At 36.5% G+C, this 21820-nt stretch overlaps 1 protein-coding gene across 1 annotated transcript; it reads right to left on the reverse strand.

Annotated features, from left to right (window-relative positions):
• Positions 1-5910: 5910 nt before the first annotated feature.
• LOC109051584 (protein FAM83H-like) lies at positions 5911-16048 on the reverse strand. The gene is made up of 6 exons (XM_042769399.1): positions 15732-16048; positions 14185-14636; positions 13414-13578; positions 12901-13025; positions 7710-12711; positions 5911-7481 (listed from the first exon to the last, which is right to left on the reverse strand). Exons 2-6 carry the CDS (start codon positions 14626-14628, stop codon positions 7473-7475), a joined length of 5745 nt encoding a protein of 1914 aa, XP_042625333.1. The 5' UTR covers positions 14629-14636; positions 15732-16048; the 3' UTR covers positions 5911-7472.
• Between the last annotated feature and the right edge of the window lie 5772 nt (positions 16049-21820).

A 21820-nucleotide genomic window follows, 5' to 3' on the forward strand; every position in this document is an offset into this window, starting at 1 on the left:
GACATTAACTCATTGGATATTCCCTTCATTTGATGTCATTATCGGATATAGAGCGTCTTAAGTTTCTACATTCAGAAGTAGGCATCTATCAGAGTCTGGTGGTTGATGGTGGTTTCTATCTGTGTTTTGCCTCCCTCTGGCGGAAACCCAAGGTACGTTCATTTAGCTGGTCAGATTTCTAACAGTCCGTACTCATGCTTCAAAAACTGTCTGTTTTATGAAAGTACACTTGCTGTACATGGGAAAACTCGACTTGCAACAATCCTGTCAACGTCAGGATTGATTTTTGAGATTTATACTTTCAGATTATTAATTATATTGATGCATAAACTTGCATTCTTCATAAGTGCACTATTTGTTATTGCATTAAATCCTCATATAAACCATTTGCCTTTTAACTCTTTCTTCGCTTCCTTCATGTTAATGTTGCAGGTTTGCTACATTTATTTACCAAAGGCTCCACATCAGTTTCTAAAAGTGAATTTAACATGCTCCAAATGGTTTTAGTCCAAATGCTCTGTTGTCATGACAACATTGTGTGTGTGTGTGTGTGTGTGTGTGTGTGTGTGTGTGTGTGTGTGTGGTGAAAGCATTAAGCCACTATTCCAGTTCAGAGGTAGACACTGGTTTTATTGGTCTAAATTCTGTCCATCTGTATCATTACTAAGATCACAGAAATGAGAAATTTGGACTTTTTTCTTTCTTTCAGAACAGGAACAGTTCATTTATCACACATTCATTGTACGATGTTCACTGAATTTATTTATATATTATCTGTCTATTTGACTTCTCTTCTGAAAAAAATGGCATGCGGAAACCCCTGGTAAAACCTGTTTTTCTACAAAAAAAATAAAAATAATAATAATAATAAAATAAATGGACCGGTACAGCCAGGTGCTCAAAATAGAATATAGATTAATTTTGTATTATGTTTATTTGCCTTGCATTTTGTGATGACTCACTACAATCCTAAAAATAAAAGTTCCAATTGAAGCAAAAAGTGTTTAAAGACTTGTATGACTCTGAGTTTTTATTCTCAAGTTCTTTTGAAAAACAACTGCTTTAAAGTATCCTGAGCTGAAGAACCTACAGAACTGTCTTAAGGAAGGAGCTCTGCTGAATGATTTGTGATGCTTGAAGTATAATGTTGTGCGTTAGTCTTTTTGATCACATGAATGTAAGAGTACAGAAATGACACTTCACATGTTACCTCTGATGAATCCGCATCAGTGTGAGTTTCCAGCTGTCACTGTGTGTGGAAAGCTCATGACTGTCTGGCATTGTCGCTTTGGGGTTTGACACGCTGTTAAACCTGTACATCTGGTTCTGTTCACGTGATTTTCTCTCAGCTTCTTATAAATCACAGAACTTCACAGAGACAAACACACATAAGAGGAACACTTAAAGAAACACTCATGTTGTACATTCTGGGGGTAAGTTTACCTGTTAACATCTTTTAATGCTTTTAATGTTTTAATCCTTGTGTTTGGTGTGTGGTATATCTAAACTAAAAATCCATTTAAAAAAAATAAAAAAGAAAATTTATAAATTTATTTTTTAAATTTATTATATATATATACTATTGATTTTTAGTTTAGATATATAACATTATATACAGTTCTTTTAATTTGTAACAATATTTCACAACATACTGTTTTATTGTATGCTTGGTCAAATAAATGGAAAAAAAAAAGGAAATTATTCCAGACTAGTGTGTGTCATTAGTATCGTTTCTCTTTCATTTATGCATCTTTATTTAAATTGTATCTTTTTGCATACATTTTTTTTTTCTTTTCTGAATTTTATATGAAAATTAAAATGTTTTTTTCTACAGATTGTTTTGGGGCTAATTGGCATCATCCAGTGCATGTCGTATGGTCTGAGTCAGGTGAGAGGAAGTGTTTACAAATATTTTCATAACTGGTTAATCTGGATTTAATGATCAGATTATCTTGCAATTGCATCTTTTGTTGGGAGAAGCGGGCGGTGCAGAATAGTCAGAAGAGAAGAGAAGAAGAAGAAATAAGACAAAAGCTAACGCTTACATAATGCTGATGTTATGTGTTAGTTTGGTTTTTGTACTGTCTCTAGTTCAAGAAGAGCCTTTATTCAGCATCTTGGAAACAAAACATTGAACTACATTAAAGTAGTAAATTCAGTAGCTTTTTGAACACTCTTCATTATAGAACACATATCTTAAGGTAGATAAACTGTAAGTGTTTTAATGCTGTTGTTTTGCTCAAAAGCGGTTTGAATGTTGTCTTACATGTTTATTGTCTCGGACACAGATACATGTTGAGAATGCCTTCCAAGAAAAAAATATGCTTTACATAAACAAGGTAGATGGCTATATATGTGAAAACATATCTTGTTCTCTTACTGCTGACTGAAGGATACACTGTTAATATCTGATTGTTTTCCTGCAGTGGAGAATGAATGATCAGGAGCTTCACCTCATCATTAGACTCCTGTCTGTTGGGCTGGTGGATGCAGATCCAAACACTCTGCACCATATAAAAGAATACAGAGATCTGAGAGGAAGTTCAACCTGAGAGGGAAGAGTCATTCAGACGATTATATGAGTCTCCCTTCCCGATCATTAACCCTGATAAAGGAAACCTGACAGGTTCTCTTTTACTTGTGTTACTGGTTATTCAAGGAAACATGTAACATGGCAAAGATTGTTGCCCTCCCAAACCTTTAAAAGACTGTGAAGCACTTTTTCCTGAAATGATGTCCCAAACATCTGGATCATCTGTTCTGACAGACTCCGGTCAAATGGACAGAGAAGAAATGATATGATACTAACACTGATTCCCATGAAGAAGAACAAACATTCTTGAGGGTAGACAATTGCTACACTGTGAATTATCATCATATGTTTCTAACATTTGAATCAGCATGCATTAAACATAGTCCTACATGCAAAATGTACAGAAAATATTTGGCATTGTTCACCCAAAATTTAAAGTTTCCAAAGACAGACCTGAAATGAACTGAAGCAATTCCGGTTTTAAAACTTTAATGTATAAATAGTTTAACAGAGTCATGTTGAGCTTCATACAAATTCATAAAACAGCTATTTATTATCACTTATGCAGTTTTTGATTTTGTTAAATAACTTGTTCAATAAATGTTGGAGGACACTAGTTTTATTATCAGTTGCAAATTTCCAGAAATGTCTGTAACATCAGATACATATTGTAGTTTCAAATTGACATTAGCAGAAGTGGTCACAGATAAATAAAAAAAAATAATAAAATGTGCACTGACACCATTCAAATAACTTGGAAATGGTACACATCGGATATAAATAGGACCAGTTCACCAGAACACATTCACAGGAATAATGTGTCATCATGTTCTAGTAAACATGATGTGTGCTACAAAAGTGTGCTGTGAATCAAGCATACAAAGTCACTGGTATTGGTCAGTCTATGGATCAAAAGGTCAGTTGAATTGTAAAGGAAGATTATTTAATTGACATATTTTTAAAAGCTTATCATACCATAGCATGATTCATCCACTGAAGGAAGAGGCTGACCACTGAAGCTGGATAGACCTGCTGTCAATCATAGGCTAAAATCAGCCAAAACAGCAGAACTACAAACAAAACAATTCAAATAAAATAAAATAAGATGCACACATTTGTAAAGTAATTACTGATTAAAGCTTGAAGAACTGATATGGGTTCAGTCTTTTGCATCATTATGCGTTATTACCATGAACCACCAGTAGATAGTGCACGGTCATTGTTTACATTGCAATGCATTTCTATTAAATACTGAGCAACATTTGTTAACTGTAGCCTACACTCAGGGGAAAAAAGTACAAAATCTGTCACTGCGGTGGTACCCTTTTAAAAGGTAGAATATTAATATTTACACTTCAGGTAATTTGTACTCGATAGATATTAAATTGTAACTTTAGGGTACTAAAACATATCTTTTAGGGGTAAATACGAAAGTGTACCATTTGAAAAGATACTGCCCCATTGACAGCTTTTGTAACATTGTTTTTTTTTTTTTTTTTCTGAGCGTGAATACTCATCTAACCTCTAGCTGACTGACACAACGCACTCTCACCATAGACATGTGAAGCACGTTAAATAGACAAAACAGTACTATTTAGTTCATCAGTTTTGGCACCTGTTTTCTGTTAGCTAAAAAGTTTCCAATAGTCAACAAGTAATTTCTACAGCAACCATTCCAACTGGAAATGCAAAGACAGTAAAGAGCAAGTCCTGGCAGAGGCAGAGAAGTGACATTTTTGAGCCTTTCCTCATAGGCTGAAGGTCATTCACAGATGCCAGTCCAAAAAACACTATCTGTAAGACCTGAGAAATGAAAAAAGAAAAAGCAGCCTACAGTAGTGTGTCTATCAGAATAAGAATGTTGATGTAAAAATGTCTTCATAAGGGTGGCATCTTAACCAGGTTTAAAAATGTGAGGTATTTCCAGGGTCCGCCATAGACAAACATCTCAGGTGGTATATCTGAATTTTTTTTTGCATGAACAGACAATGCATGACAAAGACATACCAGCTGAAAACAGCTATGTGGTCAAATTTCTTCAAAATGCCAGTTATGTCTGCGGTCATAGAGTCTGTTGTTGAAATACAAATTTAATCACTATGAACTGAGCTCTCCACTCAGCTGCAGGAGACTTTAAGAAATGCCAGGGGAACTACTTTAATTCAAATTTATGAGAATAAAGTTTAGATTGAGAGATTAGCCTAAACTGACCAGCTAATTTGACATGGTGCTATAAAAGTGCAAATACTTACAAAGGGCTTTGTGTTTTTTTCTGGTGACGTCACACATACAGGTTTTATTTTATTTTTTTTTTCTCCAAAAGCACAATTTTGTAACACAGGCTAAAAAAGTGTTTTGTAATTTGGTTTTTGCAAAGTTTTGAATTGAAGCATAACTCAAACCTGCCTGAGTAGCTTGTTAAAGATCAGTGATGTCACCTAAACATGCTTATGTTCAACAGTCTTTTTGAAAGTGTTGCCAACTTTGTCGCTAGATTTAGCAACTTTTTCTTCAAAAAGCACCTAGCAACAAATTTAGCTATTTTTAAAATGTATTTGGCAATTTTTAGCAACTGTGACTCAAATGATAAAAAGGAACACATTTTTCCACTAAATTACACAAAAAGAGGAAATCAAAAGTGTCTAGCAGTACACATATCATGTGAATTAAGTTGCTAGTTGCAATTGTTCATTTATGATAAAACCTTGTTATTAATTTGTACCTGCACATGTTGATTAACATGTAGAAAAATGTAAAAGGTACTGGTAATTTTCTGCCAGAACATTGTCCATTATATTATTACATGAAAACACAAAATACAATGCATAATTTTAAATTCAGGTAAAAAAACCTGAATACCCTGCTTAAAAATATAAATGTTTATAATCTGTAATTTTACAAGTTAATAAGAAAATACATGAAATTTAATTGTTCAAAAACACGCAAATGTTCACTAATTCAATGTTGCATTTAAAAATAAATATACATTATTTATATTTTAATCTTATATTTATTTTTGTTTTATTAACAAATCTAAATGAACATTTCAGATCATTTTTATAATCGTATTTTTTGCTGAGATTTGAGTGATCTGATTTGCATTGTGGTTACATGATGTCACTGCACAATGACATCACTACGTCATTTAGTAACAAATTGCACTGCCTTTAGCAATTTTCCCTGAAAAATAGTTGGCAACACTGTTTTGAAAGCAAAGGTGAAAGTCACCACCATAAAATATTTTTCATGTTGCAATATGGTCTATAGCCACATTCACTGCAATATTTATTGACTTAAAAGAACATAAAAGTTCTGTCATTGTTTATCAAGTTTCCAGAGAAGAAAGAAAGTCATATGAGTTTGGAATGACATGAACGTAAAAGATAACAAAAATTTTATTTTTGAGTCAACTATCCATTTGTTCCCATATAAAACACACATAATGGTGCCAAAGGGGAACGATTACAGAAAAAAAGCAAAAAACAAACATTGTGTAAACTATTCTTTCATCAGAAGATTAATAAACACTTTTTTTTTTTGATAAATTCCTTCCCATTGAGCATTTTGTTTCATCATCTGTTCTGAAAGCCTAGATTGCGACAAAAGCAAAAAACACACATTTGAGATTTCAATATTTGTAAAACATGTCTTAAGTTCTAGTTTTATTTTAGTTCAATATCAGAGTAGTGTTACTCATTTTGCTCTAAAAATAATTACAACATACAACTTTAGGAACTGGTGGTAATATGCAACAGACATTTCTGGTTCTCTACACGCGTAGCTTATGGGGACCTCCATCAAAAACAGATGCAGTCTTAATACACTGGTAATTTTTGACAAACAGATTTCACAATGTAAATAAATCAATATCTCATCCTAAATTCACAATATTGCACATTTTTGTGTACTTTATCGATTTAGTATATTGAGAAACTCCTTTTAGTAAAAGGTGCTGCATGTACATGTTATCCTCATTAATATGTTACCTGGACTCAAAAACATGTGCTTTTGGAGTTTCCACTGTGCATCAACACAGACCAACAGAATGTATTTCACAATGGCATATCGTTGCTTTACACAATCAACTGATGGACTAGTAAACAAAGTCCTTTTCTATTCTCTGGCCAGACCATGTGACTGAACAATTTCACTTTTCCCTCCTCAAAGCATCCTGTGATCATTTAGCTCCAGCTCCACTTTGTTTCATGTTTTCCATTTCCTGTTACTCACTGCTTCAAGTTTACAACATACAGTAGACGGTGTGCCCAATTATTGATCCACTATAAAGTTCTTTCAGTGTTTTTTTAATCATCATTGAAAAACATCTGGGCACAAAATACATATATTAAATGAAAAGATAAATAATACTTGGAGAAAAGTTTTATGCTGTATTGAAACACAAACAATAGTCTGTTAACATGTTGGAGCAGTATCAGAACGATTTTGGAGACTTTCAGAAAACCTTCTACTTGCTCCTGGCAATATCACACAACTCCTCCCCAACTCCACATCACTCACATGCTCCGTCTCTGGCAGTTCCATTTTTAATGAACTCCTTGTTTTTGTTATGTAAACAACTCTCTATTTACAGTATTTATATCAGATCATAATTTCTGAATATAGAACTACCAATAACCTACAAAAGATTCAGAAATGTGTTTCACAGCTACACTATATATACACACAGAGAAATACCTGCCCTATTAAAAGCATATTCCAGCCGGTAAAGGTTGAGTTCCTGTTTTGTCACGCAGATCATCTGCATAGCTTGTTAAGCCCTGCAGGGATTTCCATTCTCTCAATATAGGCAGCACTCTTTGGTATAATCAGAAGTTATAAAACACTTCAATCCAAGTTTGTGCAGGTTCACAGTTATGAGGTAAAAAAATCGCTATCCTCTTATTGTTCATCAAGGGAGCCCCTCCTCCAATGGTTTAATTTATGAGGCCTATGAAAACACCAAATATAAATGTTTGAGTAATATAGCAAATGTAAATTTACATTTAAACATTTAACGTCAGTCTTTTGGATATTGAGCTTTTGGACAATGAATCTATGCAGACTATCAATATTTTCAGAGCAAATTTTAAAAAAAGTGCATGCATATAAACACACACGCATAAAACATTACTAAAAAAGATGAATTCATTTGAAAAAAAAAAATTCTACAACATACCTCAAAACGGCTGTAGGCCTTCCTCTGTTTACGCATTTGCTCCATCTTTTGTAGTAACATCTCCCGCTCTTCTGGTGTAGCCTTGGAGGACCAGGGCCTTCCTGAATAATTTGAAAACAAATTATCTGCAGAGCTAACCTCACCCTTTTTCGCTTCATTGGGAGCAGGAAGAGTCTGCTTGGACTGGGAAGATCTGCTTTGGTTCTTTGCTGAAATTTGCTCTAAAAGAACTTTAGTGTCATCTCTAAGGTTACTGCAAGAGATAACATTTGCAGTAGATGTCTGATGGGCAGACATTATCGATTTTGCATTCTCTGCAACAGAAGACTGATTTTCTGAATTACTGTGTACAGTCAAATGTGATTTTTCTGACACCTCTGCAAATTTAGTCACAGTGTTTTCTACCTCTGGTGTTGTTTGTTTAATTTTATCAACCTCATTAGAGTCTGTTGCTGTAGAAACTTCTATGTGAGCTATCTTGGGCCCTGCATCTACAGCTGAAGTATCATGACTCTGAGTTTGCTCTGTAATGGTGTCAGATTTCTGGCACTCATCTGTTTTCTCAGGCTTGGAGTCATTTTGACAGCTAGATTCCATAGGGTTTGATGAAAAGCTAGATTGTAATTGTGTTATTCCCTGGGTTGAGTTGATCTCATTTGAGGACAGGCAAGGCTCTGGTGAACCTTGAGACTGAGTTAAGCTCACGTCCACTGAATCACGACTAGTTAAAGCACCATTGTCTGTGTCTTTAACTGTAGGAGTTATACATGGTTTAGCCCGTGCTTGTGTGTGGTTAAGTTCCACTTGGCTATCACAAGGTGTAACAGTTTTAGATTGGGAATATTCAGCTGGGGAACTTAAGCCTGTGATGACTGCATTTTGAGATATGCTATTGTCTTTTTGAGTATTGTTAACCTCTGGAATGGGTATTAGTTTGCAAAAGGCTTCGGATAAGTTCTCATCTTTTTTCTCATTCACACTGTCAGACTTTGTTGCAGTGATATCTTGATGGGATTCATTTTCTGTTTTAATAGGATGTTTGGAGGTGTCTGTCCCCATTTTGGTGGGATTTTGGGAAAACTCACTTTCTGTTATACTGAGCTGCTGGGACAAGTCAGTCTCTGTTGGAACAGACTGCTGGAAAGAATCTGTGGCTGTTACAGTGTGCTTCTGGGAAGAGTCTGTCTCTGTTGAAGTGGACTTCTGGGAAGAGTCTGTGTCTGTTGAAGTGATCCTGGAGGAGTCTGTGTCTGCTGCAGTGGGCTCTCGGGAAGACTCTGACTCTGTTGCAATGGGCTGCTGCAAAGAGTCTGTGTCTTTTGCAGTGGGCTCCTGGGAAAAGTCAGTTTCTTTTGCATTGGGCTGCTGGGAAGAGTCTGTGCCTGTTAAAGTGGACTTCTGGGAAATTTCTGTGACTGCTGCAGTGGGCTGCTGAGAAGAGTCTGTGTCTGTTGAAGTGATCTTCTGGGAGGAGTCTTTGTCTGCTGCAGTGGGCTGCTGGGAAGAGTCTGTGTCTGTTGAAGTGATCTTCTGGGAGGAGTCTGTGTCTGCTGCAGTGGACTCTCGGGAAGAGTCTACCTCTGTTGAAGTGGGCTGCTGTGAAGAGCCTGTGTCTAAAGAGTCTGTGACTGTTGCAGTGGGGTGCTGGGAAGAGTCTGTGCCTGTTGAAGTGATCTTCTGGGAGAAGTCTTTGTCTGCTGCAGTCGGCATCCGGGAAGAGCCTATCTCTGTTGCAGCGGGCTGCTGAGAAGCATCTGTGACTGGTGCAGTGGGCTCCCGGGAAGAGTCTGTCTCTGTTGCAGTGGACTGCTGGGAAGAGTCAGTGAATGTTTTAGTGGGCTTTTGGGAAGAACCTGTGGTTGTTGCAGAGGCCTGTTGAGAACAGCCTGCTCCCCATAAAGGTAGTTGCCTGAAAGGTTCTATGGAAAGGTCACTTTTTGTTGTAGTGTGGGAATGGGCAGTTAGCTGTTCATTTGCGTCTACCATTGATGTAGTGGACTGCTGAGAAGGGTCTGCCTCCATCGCAATGGGTTGTTGAGGAGAATCTGTAACTGCTGTAATGGGTTGGTGAGAAGAGTCTGTGGCTGCTGCAGTAGTCTCCTGGGAGGAGTCTGCCTCCACTGCATTGGGTTGTTGTGAAGTGGCTGCAGCAGATGCATTTGGCTGTATGAAAGGTTGTGTACCTGATACAGTGGGTTTTAGTGAACATTTACTTTCTTTTGCCATGTGGTGTTGGGGAGAGTCTATCACTGATGCAACAGACTGCTCAGAAGAGTCCATCTCTGCCACAGTGGGGTTTCTGGAAGAGTTTACCTTCACTGCAGGGGGATGTTTGGAAAGGTCTGAAGATATATCAGTGCACTGTTGGGAAGGTTTATTTCTTGCCATAGTAGGGTCTCTCCGCACTGCAGTGGATTTTTCAGAGTTATCACTTGAAGGCTGTTGAAAACAGTCTGTTTTAGATGCAGGAGTGTGTTGAGAAGAGTCTGCCTTTGTTGAAGTAGATTTTCGTGAGGGTTCACTTTCTGTGGTAGTGGGTGGTTTGGAAGAGTCTGCTTCCATTAAAGTATGCTGTTGAGAAGAGTTTTTATCTGTTGAAGGGTGGTGTTGGGAATACACATTTTCTGCTGTAGATGGTTCAGCCCCTACTGCGGTGGAGTGTTTAGAAAAATCTACCCCAATTTCGCTGAGGCGCTGAGAAGAGTCTGCTATTATTGCATGGGAGGGATCTGTTTCTTTAGGAATATGATATTGGTTGAGGCCAGATTCTGTTGAGGTAGTATCTAATGCAACAGAAACTACTTGATTTTGTGAGGCACAGAGAGGCTTTTGTGAAAAACTGTTTAAAATGGGGGGTGCCTGGTTTTTAGATACTGTTCTTGCCTCTTGTTTTAGAGCTTGATCAATGTCTCCCTTGAAATTTTTTAAAGACGAGCCAGATTTTTCTGCAAGTTTTTTCTTTAATCTAATCTTTTCAGCATCAGTAGCTCTATGTAGGATGTCTTTACTCGATTCCTCACATTTGATCTCTGTTGCTGTGACAGAGGTATTTTTTGACTTGAGTGGAGTTTCTGGGATCTTGAAAACATGTCCTGTTTTTTTATCTGCATCGATAGTTGAAGGTTTCTCCGGTAGAGTAAACTTTTGGGTGGCTTTTATAGGATTGCTCTGAGAAGCCTTTGCTGCTGCAAGTTTGCGTTTGGTTGCTAACTCTTTGAAATACCTCAGTCTACAGTCAGGGTCATTCATATCTATGAAAGAAGATGACTTTTGCAATAAATTAGATGGGCATTCATCCCTTTGGCTGTTTGTTTCAGGAACTGTTTGAGGCAGATGTTTTTCTTGCAGATCACCCTTTATTGAATTCTTTCTAAGATTTTGGCAGTTTTCAACCTTATGTACATCAGAATTTTCACCCATTTTGTTCAGTTCATCCTCAGGTTGTGGAGACTCTGAGGCAGAGTTATCAAATGTTGCTGACTTTACAAGACTGCTCCACTGAAATGGTTGAAATGGAGAACCAGTTCTCCTTTTATCCAAGATTTGTGACACACGAGCTGAAAGTTTTGAAGCTTCATCTACATCTTTTTCTCCACCAGTATCTCTCATCTCTTCTGACACATGCAACTCCAAATTTGAACTGAATATCAACGAGTGTCTCAGTCTGGAACTCCTCTGGACATGTCTGGGTTTCCTCTTGAGGAACTCTTCACTTATTCGGCTAGTCTCTTTAGGTTCTCTATTCTGCGTCTCCTCCAATTTGTCACCCTCAGTGGTGCAAGAAGACTCTGAAGTTGATGCTGGTTTTGTTTTCATATTTATTTGTGATACGTCAGATGGATGATTACCTGAACTGTTAGGCACAATAGAATTATTCTGAATTTGGACAAACATGGGATTTTCCCTAGGTGAAGGTATCCTGTTAAACTCTCTATTTCCTAGTCTAATTTCAGGACGTATGGGGCCACAAGGAGCTTCCTGTGTAAAACATGGAATGTCATCACATGCAGTGGATCCTTCAAGTTCAGCTAAATCCAGCTCTCCTGCATCATTATATGCACTAAGGTATGAGCTGATCCTCCAGTCCCGCATGCCTTGCTTTTGACTCACATTCTGTGCTTTGCGGTTTACATTGAAGAAACTTTTCTGTTCTGGTGAGTTTGGTTGTGTTGGGGAGGTCTGACATGTATAAGACTGTCCCGCGCTATGTCTCTTGAGATTGGACTGCACAGGTGGTAATACATTACGTGGACCATGTCCTTCCTCCATAGCAGGGTGAGACTGCAAGTATCTTTGAATATGGTCATAAGCTCCAGGTGGTTCATCCTCATCTCCCTCAGGAGGGAAGCCAGGCCCTGAAAACTGATCAGTGTGTTGGCCTTGGCCTCTAAACCTTCCATACATGTCATAACCAGATTGTAATCCAGCTCCCTTGTCAATACTTGGTTCCTGTGCAAAGTGTCCACCATGGGGAATTGCTCCCTCCACGAACTGCTTACCTTTTATTGTTGGATGGTTTTGAGGGGGCATGTATTCATAATCAGGAATATTTCCAGAGCTATGTCTTTTGAAGCCAACCGTTTCATTTGGTTCTCTCATTTGCCTTCCATGCTCTATAAATTGATGGTCCCCTCTATATTGCTGGGCAGCATGCAGGCTCATGTTCCTCTGAACAGAGGGATTTGCTTCTGCTGCACTGTGGATGGATTCACTCCTAAAAGGTAACATTTTGTAACCCAATTTCATATGATCTTCTGTAGTACGGCCAGCCCATTCCATGCCCATAGTTGGATATTCTCTGTTAAACATGTGGGTCTTTTCTGTGTTGAAGTAGCTTTCAGGTTCTCCACTAGAGTGCTGCATATTTGCCAAAACATTTTCAACAACCAGTGGCTCTGAATGGGCAAAGAGAATCCGAAACTCTTCATCAAAGGTGGTTACAAGCTGTCCCAGAAAGAGATGAGCAAGACAGCGATGTATCTTCTCAAAAGACCACATGAAGCTGCAACACAACATGAGAAAATGAATTAACCAACACATATTAAATGACCATACCAACCTCAGAACACAATATATACAAAAAAAAAGAAATAATCTCCACATATATTTCAAATATAATCAATATAAATTCAAAATATTTTTATGGTTTACAAAAAAAAAAAAAATACATTAAAAGATAAAATGTACCTACCTATAGTTGCCACTTAACACAGCTCTGCAGTCTACCAGTATAAAGCGATCCATCATCTGACCTTTGAAGGTCTTTCCTGTTCGGCAGTAATAGGTACTACCAGACACAGTTCTTACCCGCATGAACTGCAAGAAAAAGAATATTAATGCATTTGCACCAGTTTTAAAACAACCACATTTTAAGTATCTTTTAATGTACCACCTAATGGTAAAAAAATTTAAAGTCTTAATAACACTCACATGTATTGTTAATTGTTATATAAGTTTGTAACAGTACTTTCCTATTATTTCTATTATAGGAAATTATATTTCTGTCATATTCATGATATTTGTTTCATGATTGGATAAAATAAAAATAAATTAATAAAAAAAAATCAATGCTAAGGCCATTAACTCATATGCGAATTTTGAGTAAATTCTATAAAGTAGTAAATCTATAAATCATTAGAAAATAGCTACAAAACACTCTTAAGGACTACTCAACTTGTGATAAACACCTATGAAAAGTACCCACTTTTATTTCATCCAGATTCACCCTACAGTGGTTCACCATTCCAACAAAATGGTGAGCATTCATTTCATCAAGAAGAACATAAACAGCTACACCACGTGTCGCCGCACCAAGGATATCAGCAAAGATGTCAACATCTGTAAACATATCCATTACCACAGCGATAACCTAGAACAAGAAATAAAAAATATATTACTCAAAAAAAAAACAACCCAGTATTATTGAATATTGAAGTGATATCAGAACAAGTGTGCCTGAAAAATGTCAACATTGCAGGATAACCATACATACATAAATGACAAAGAGGTCAATATCAGATGAAGAGAGTTGGAGGGCAGGGAAGACTGTCTACTCTTATGCTTACTTAAGATTTCGGTTTACCACATTGTCAACAATGATAGCCCAGTCCCTTTTATACTAGGCAAAAGTTCAATCATGAAAGAGTAAAATAAAAAAATAACACAATCTGAAACTCAAACTGCCTCAACTGTGAATTCAGTCTAAAAAGGTCCTTTTGGAGAAAAGGGGGGGGGCGGGGGTGCTTAATAAGAGTGCTTAATAGCTGTCAATATGTCAAGTTTAGCATGAAAAACCAGCTGTGAAACTAGTGTGACCAGTCTGTCATACTCAGCTTTCACTGCTTACTTGTGAAAACAGTACCAAAGTGATTAAAATCACTGAGCAAAAAGGGAAGACAATCTGTATTTACTGACTTCTGTCATGCACTAATAATATCTTACTTATTACTGCTCTTGAACAGCATGCAAAACTCACTTGTTGTGCATTCTTGATCATTCTGCGGACTTGCTCCTTGATACTGGGCATTTCGGGGTCAGAGGGGTTCACCAATGTAGTGACCTCAGTGGGTCCAACAAATCTGAATTGCTGCGGCCAGCCTAGGTCCAGGCTCGGAGCATCATGGTCTGAATGTACCGGCCAGTAAGTGTCAGAAGAGCCATCCACATCTTCAGCCATGTATCGCCTCTCTGGTTGGGCAATGTGATGTGGAGCCTGCACCGTGCATTTGATATACTCAATCTCTGAACGGGATAAGAAATCAACCACATCTGCTTCCTGAAGAAACCCATAGTAACCCTCTAAGTCAGCTTCAACCAGGGCGTCAATCGCCATTCGGTATTCCTCGCGGTAATGAGGGGTCAGGTAGTTGGGGTCCAGGGGATTGTCCCCGGCAGAGGAGCACTGGGAACGATGAGCCATATTTACACCTAAACCAATGCAGACAGATTAACAACAGAAAAAAAAAAAAATAATAATTATAATACGCATTAATTCCACATGAGGGCAACATCTGTTTTTTCCCCAAGTACATTTAACATGAGAATCAAACATGTGCCTAGATTATTGTAGGTGCTCACATTTTTAAATAAGCAAACAAACCAAAAATAAAAAATAAATTATGATGGATAGGCTATATTTAAAATCTGATTTAAATAATAATAATGGATTTTTTTGAGTAGTTAAATGTTATCAAGTGACATCCAAATCACTAAGAATGGCTATTAATAACTTAATATAAATGTTACAAAAAGCCAGAAATCTAATGTTATGTTTATACCCTTAACTACACAAGTCATAATATCACACTATGATTTCAGTTCATCCTTTTTTTATTATATATTTAGTAATAACTGTTAAAATGGTCACAACTGATTTTTATTATCATTATCAGTTATGCTTATTTATGATCATCATGCATTAAGGGTAGAAATAAAACAGTCATTATTGTGTCATTGCAACTTAATTAAGGTCTGAAAGGGTTAAACACAATACGGATACTGAAACAGAAGGGGAAAAAATAAACGAACACGGCGTCCATTTCAAGTCTAAAAGCCACATTAAAGTAATCTTAGTTAACACGTCAAGTGAAAAGATCTCTGGGCTTTCTATTAAAGCTATTCTATTATAAAGTCATCCAAATTTCATTTGTAATAATTTCAAATAGTCGAAAAGCACGAATGATGTACTTTATCAGCAAGTCATTAAAAATTAATCTGAAAAGATCTCACATCTGCTTCAACAACCCCGGGGTGTGTCGCAAAAACAGCGAGCCCACCATTTAGGGGCTAAACTTGTCAGATTTTCTCACTTGCATTTATTTAAATACAAATCATCACGTTGTTAACTTCATCACAAACATGTTTTCTTTCTCATGAGGATCGACGCGACTCCGTTACATTTTATAGTCGCGAATCGCGAAGCTCTCAAAGCTTCGCAAACTTACTGCTAAACAGCAAAAAAGTACAATTAGGAAATATAATGCGTGTTAAAAGTTTTCTCACATAGATTTAAACTCAACTTACCAGTCTAAAGTGCAGCTTCCCCTTTGTTCCCTGTCTAAAACCCCTTCAACGATGTAAGACAGTCATGACGAACTACAGACGCTTTAGCTTTCAACTCCAGCTGAAGAAGAGGACAACACACACATCAGCCAAAACACACACACACACACACACGCACACACACACGCACAGGCAAAACCTGTTTGTGTTTGCGCGCGAGATAAAAGAATGTTACAGTCATGCTCAAAATAAGCGTTTGTCCATCTTTTTGAAAACAAATACACTTTCGTGAGTTTCTGAGTGAAGCTGTCAAGGTCAGACAGATTTCATGACAGGATTGATTCCATAACATTATTGATCTCCATATGAGTATGTGCAAAGTTAATAATTCTCAATCCTAGTGAATCTTTAACTGAACAACACACGATCCTGATAACAAACACTTGATCTGGAGCTCAAATGCACACAAATTGGAGAATAGCCTATGTGTTGTGAGGTCACAGGAAAACTTCCACTCAGCAATAACACAGCTCTTCAGACACTATACGAATACATATATTATTAAAATCATCAGTACTGAATTCATTTAATGGGTTAGGTTTAGGGTTAGGGTACCCTAACCTTGCAGTACAGTAGGTCTGAATTGTAGGAATTCTAATGCACAAATAATACTGATTAAAGTAACAAGAACTTATTTAGACAAGGCCATACAACTGTTATGAACATTCTTTATGTCAAATATATTATCTGGATAACCAGTGATTGATTTTACTTTGTGTATGTGCACTCGAAGTGCAGATAAAATAATGGGGTCAAATGAGACTGAACTTGTTTGGCTGGAACAGATAACTTCTGTAAAGACAGCAGGGTCAGAAAAAAAACAGTCTATGTGAGCAAAACTGAAATATGTGATGGATAGCAACTAATTAAAGTGCTATATACATAATTTATCACTATGCATGTTATATATTTATATAAGAACATACTGTATATATCAACATGTATGCTCGTACTTCCAATAATTGATCAGTAGCCTATGCATGTTCCTTGTAATGCAATGTAAAATTTCCCTTCATGTTATGCAGGAGCAAGTTATTTAAGTTCACAGTGACTTGTGGGCGGGTAGATGATGACGGCATTTTCTGTTTGAAGCAAAGGATCTGTGGAAGATATGACTCGATTGAACTTACTACATTTTTAAAACATATCTACAACTGTGCAATATATCAAAAGATATTACAAATGTTTTTGGAAGTTGCATTTAAAATCCAGTAGGCTCAAATATCTTACTGGACATGTGCTGAATAAGCATTATGTTTTTGCCAAAAGCATAATGCTCTAAAATAACATATACACAGTGCTATTGTTATAATCATGTTTGCAGAGTTTCAGAATAAGGGTGTGGCTTTATGTATATGCCAGCGTCACCATGGGCAACGGAGATGAAATCACATAATTTCTGCACCAGAAGGCCTTCGATGTGGTTTATATGGAAGCGATTAATCTTAGCCACCAAAGTGCGATTAGTTCCTTCACTTCTAACTTTACACCCAGTGCTTTGCCGCATAATGCTTGAACATTTCTCAAACAACATTGTCAAATTCACCTCAATTTTAAGCATGCATTGTACAACTGTGTGGCAGTCTTTTTTGATTAAAGCTAAAAATGTTCCATATAATTACATTTTAATTTTATTTTTTTATTGCACTGATGTGCTAGTATAAATTGTTGACAGCTCCTCAAACAAAAACAGTTTCTTTAAAACTTAATCAGGCTATTTTTATTTATAGTCTGTACACAAACTCGAGCCTCAAGCTCACATTTATTAGATAGTAAGTGCTATTGATCCAATGTTTGTAAAGCTTGAGTTCTATAATGCTGTTGCATATGAATCTGTTTCCCTTCCAAGTAAAACTTGGCTACGGGAGGGTTACAGGATATGATGTCATTTCTCAAGTGCATGCCTGAACAATCCTGCATTGTTTCAACAGACACCGCCTAAAGCACATATTGCAAGCAGCGTTAAGGGTGAAAATGTACGTGTACTCATATCTAAAAACATTCCAAGTACAGGAGTCACATGTTTTCACAGATATCACTTCATAGCTAATCCGCATGTGTTTATACCTGTTGTGCTCATCACAGATCTTTAATGCCCTATAAAATGTCTTGACAAGCATAAATTTCTTTTTTTGTGCTGATATATGAAAAGGACATATCAAAGGCGTAGCCCCTTTTATTACCAAATAATCAGTAGCCATTTGTTGAGTCACAGTCAATGCTACTTGCTGCTGCAAGTCAGAGGTAGGTGGTATTCATGGGCAGGGCATTCTTATCTTAAAGAGCATTTTATTGGACAAAAATATGGCTACATTATAAATACCAAGGTGTGAAGCTTATGCTGTTTAGCATGGTCCAGGATAGCATTTTTTAGCAAGCAACAAACATTGCAAACAATTCATTATATTAAAGTTATATGTTTCAGCAGAGGCCAAATTATTTTGAACGGCACTTAAACGCACAACATGGACTTATTTTGCATATGCAGTATGCATTCACATATATGAAAATGTTTGAGAAAAAGATTTTCTGTTGTTATTGTATTGGAGGTGTTTGACCAGCTAACATTCTGCATTGTGCCTGCATGTACTGTAGTTCTCCATCTCTAAATGCATCTACAAAAGATGCTGTAAACCTCTGCACACAAATAATATGAAAATTATGTTTTGGCCAGCAGCCAGATCCATGCAAACGAAAGCACTCCATCATTTTGTCAGAATCCGGCTGAATATTATTTGCATGCACATTGAAAAACACATATTTATACAATTTTCTTCACATTTGTGCAAAATTTCTTGATTGGAAATGGAAATGTACCTTCATTTCTATGTGTTCTTCACATAACTCATATTTAATCTCCAGCTTTTCACTGAAAAACTAATCATAGATTAGCTAAATTAACATTGGAAAGTACCACCACTTTAAAAGTAGAAAGACTGTACAAAATTATTATACAGGATTTATTATACAGAATTTATAGGACAGAAATACATTTTCACATCTGGCATATAATTTGATTTGTAGACATGTTAATGGATGTGAAATGAATCAGCAGGGTGTCATGATAGATACAATTAGATATCTAACATCCTCATGAGTTTTAACAAAACAACAAAACTAGAATGATAATAAATGTTTAGAAGGGGAGGGTTGTAACTACTTTTCAAAGTACTTACTGGGCTCACAATGACTGCCCAAAATAGGCCAGTGTATATTTACCACAATTGTCAGTGTGACTAACTCGCATCTGTCTGTGCTAGGCATTTTATGTTTTGATTCAGTATTTCCAATTTGTTTGCACTTTTGAATAGGAGCTCTCCTTGTATGTTTTTTATACCCTATTTTGAATTAAAATGCTTAAAATAAAATTAACAATGGGGAAGGAAGTAACAACAGTATTATTTTCTTTACACTCATTTACAGAGTAGGATTTCTTAACTACTTTAATTTGGTTTAGATAAAGTGGAAATATTATATCAAAGTTTAAAACATAAAGACAGAAGAAACTTTCCATGTTCATTCTCTCTAAAACTCTTAACTGCACTTGTGTTTTTCCTCATGGGCAAGTACTAGGAAGGGTGTCTAAGTCATATCACGTAACCACTCTGAGGTGCTTCAGGGTTCAGTGCTCGACCCGCTGCTTTTCTCAATTTACCATTCCTCTTCGTCATAAAAGTATACACTTCTCCAATGGTTCTTAACCTGGGGGTCTGATGACATGATAACCAGATGACATTGAATTAACAGATTAAACGTTAAAATGATTCATTTAAAATATTTTTATTAAAACAACGTAACAAAGAAACACTTACAACCCAAGCAAATCAGTAGGTTCGGACTAGCTGTGGAAAAAAAGAGGAAAATTTACTTCTTGGGGGGGAAAAAAATCTAATTTATGTAAAAATAATTGTATATAATTTCCCCCTTTTCACTTAACTCTTTTTATTTTTCAGATGTGTAAATGTACACGCAGGTGAGTACAGGTCCTTTTCCCTCTCATCTATAGTGTGCTAGCAATCTACTTAAAATAGAACTGTGTGAAGGGCTAAGCCATTTGTCATCTTTTAATACAATGCTAATGACAAATTACCAGAAAGTGTCCCACTTTACCTATTCATACTATACATACTGTACACACCTCACTAGAAGTTTCCACCATCCTAAAAATATCAGGTCAGACCTACAAAAGAGTGAAAGCAGAAAGAAACACAGACTGACAGATGAGCCAGAGCACGCCTCATAAAATAATGTGATATAGCATTTCCTCCTCAGGTTATAGGCCTTCGTCAGTCTTCATACTGTGTGGAAACAAATCCAGGTTGCTCGAAGCACTGGTTATATAGATATGTATGTATGATTAGTCTAAACAAGTGTTAGCTAAATATGAGCTGGCTGTGACTGACAAATGAGATAGTTATTGATTTGTGGACTTTCGGATTCCTGATTTTCTGCAACTCATTTGGGGATCCAGTCCAGAATCCCACGAATCCCCCTTTTATAAATTGTTCCAAGCTAAAAAAAATAAATAAAAAAGTATTTAGCCCTATAGATTGAATCCAATGCAAAATAGAGACAAATAGAAAATCTAGTTAACACAGGTTAAGCTTTAGAGAAACTATGTGAGAGAGACCTGACAGGGAATGTTGCACACATAGTTTCTTGTTCAGCATTGGTCAGACCTGTTCATTCATCAGGCTTGTAAAAAGGTTCAGTGTGAATTCAGTGCAGCAAACATTGGACAGTATTGAAGAGAAAGATTTACAGCTCAACACAAAGTGAAAGAGAACTGGTTTCAGGTATTACTTAAGTTTGCATTCAAAATATGAAAGAACAAAGAAACAAAATTCCTCCCATACCTACAAGTGAGCGAGCGAGAAAAGACATATTTGTTTAGCCGCAGGAAGAATGTGTGAAGTTCAGGCACAGGATTTCAGAACACTTGATGTGACTCCTGTTCTGTACAATAACTCATTATTATCCATTTTTCCAGAACTGATCTCTGTAATTGACATGAGGATAATGAAAAGTCATTAAAAGAAATAAAATATATTTGTATGTTCACATAAGAAAGTAGGTCATGGGGTTACATGAGTAAAAGATTTATGCATGATTTGTCAAATTTAGGTTTGTTACTTTATAAAAATGTCTTAAGACCATTAAATGAAGCTAAACTAAATGTATAAACTGTTTTAACACAGTATATACCTTCTTTTATTAATGAAACCTAAAAAAGATACAAGACAGATTCATGAAACAAAAATGACAAAAGGCAAGTTGCATGCTTGCACTGTGGTTTATGACTCTTTCATAAAAGATTTTAAGAGATTTTAATTGAACTGGATCATCTCCAAAGCCAAGAGCTTATTCTCTTTAACCGGAAAGCATTACACAATCACTCTTTTCTTCTGCCCCCTGCTGGCTATTTTGTGATGCTATAGTTGAAGCAGTTCAAAACTTTTCCCTTTAACGCCATAAAACATTAGGACAGACTGAAAGCTATTTCTTTCGCGAAAAAATATGCACTTAAAAAAACAACAACAGAAGTTTTCTGTTGCTATGACAAAGCATTTATTCTTGCAAACAATGAACATAGAAATTAAAGCAACAGCTCCACATTTATACCAGACATATTCAGTTATTCAAAGGAAGTCAATACAACAGTGAACTTGCTGCAACAGCCAACAGGTTTCATGTCACTTACTTTCACTTTCACTAGAAACTATGACATTTACAGCCTATTATAGCCTACCTTGGATTCATAATTAAATCTGATGACATATAAAGGATATAAATATTTTTGGGGACATTATTTTGTAAGTGCATCACAACCTGCACATCAACAGACCTCTTAAATGACAGTTTACACAGTGGTGTGGAGGTAACAGTATACTTCTCCATAAGCATGAACTGTCTAAAATAGCTGACACAGAGCAGTATTTCACTAGTTGTTTACCCGTTTCCTTACCAAACCAGCAATTTACAAACCACATATGCATAATTTATGCTACCATAAATTAAAGCAACAGCTCTACATTTATACCAGACACATT

This window comes from Cyprinus carpio, chromosome A13 (assembly GCF_018340385.1).
Source record: "Cyprinus carpio isolate SPL01 chromosome A13, ASM1834038v1, whole genome shotgun sequence".
NCBI classification, from domain to species: domain Eukaryota; kingdom Metazoa; phylum Chordata; class Actinopteri; order Cypriniformes; family Cyprinidae; genus Cyprinus; species Cyprinus carpio.

Bases quoted from the DNA above. Each gene is read 5' to 3' on its own strand.
- LOC109051584 (XM_042769399.1), bottom strand. From the start codon at position 14,628: ATGGCTCATCGTTCCCAGTGCTCCTCTGCCGGGGACAATCCCCTGGAC. The intron at 13,579-14,184 runs GTGAGTTTTGCA...TTCTTGTTCTAG, and splicing joins TGATCAAGAATGCACAACAA to GTTATCGCTGTGGTAATGGA. The intron at 12,712-12,900 runs GTAGGTACATTT...GTTGTGTTGCAG, and splicing joins GTGTTAAGTGGCAACTATAG to CTTCATGTGGTCTTTTGAGA.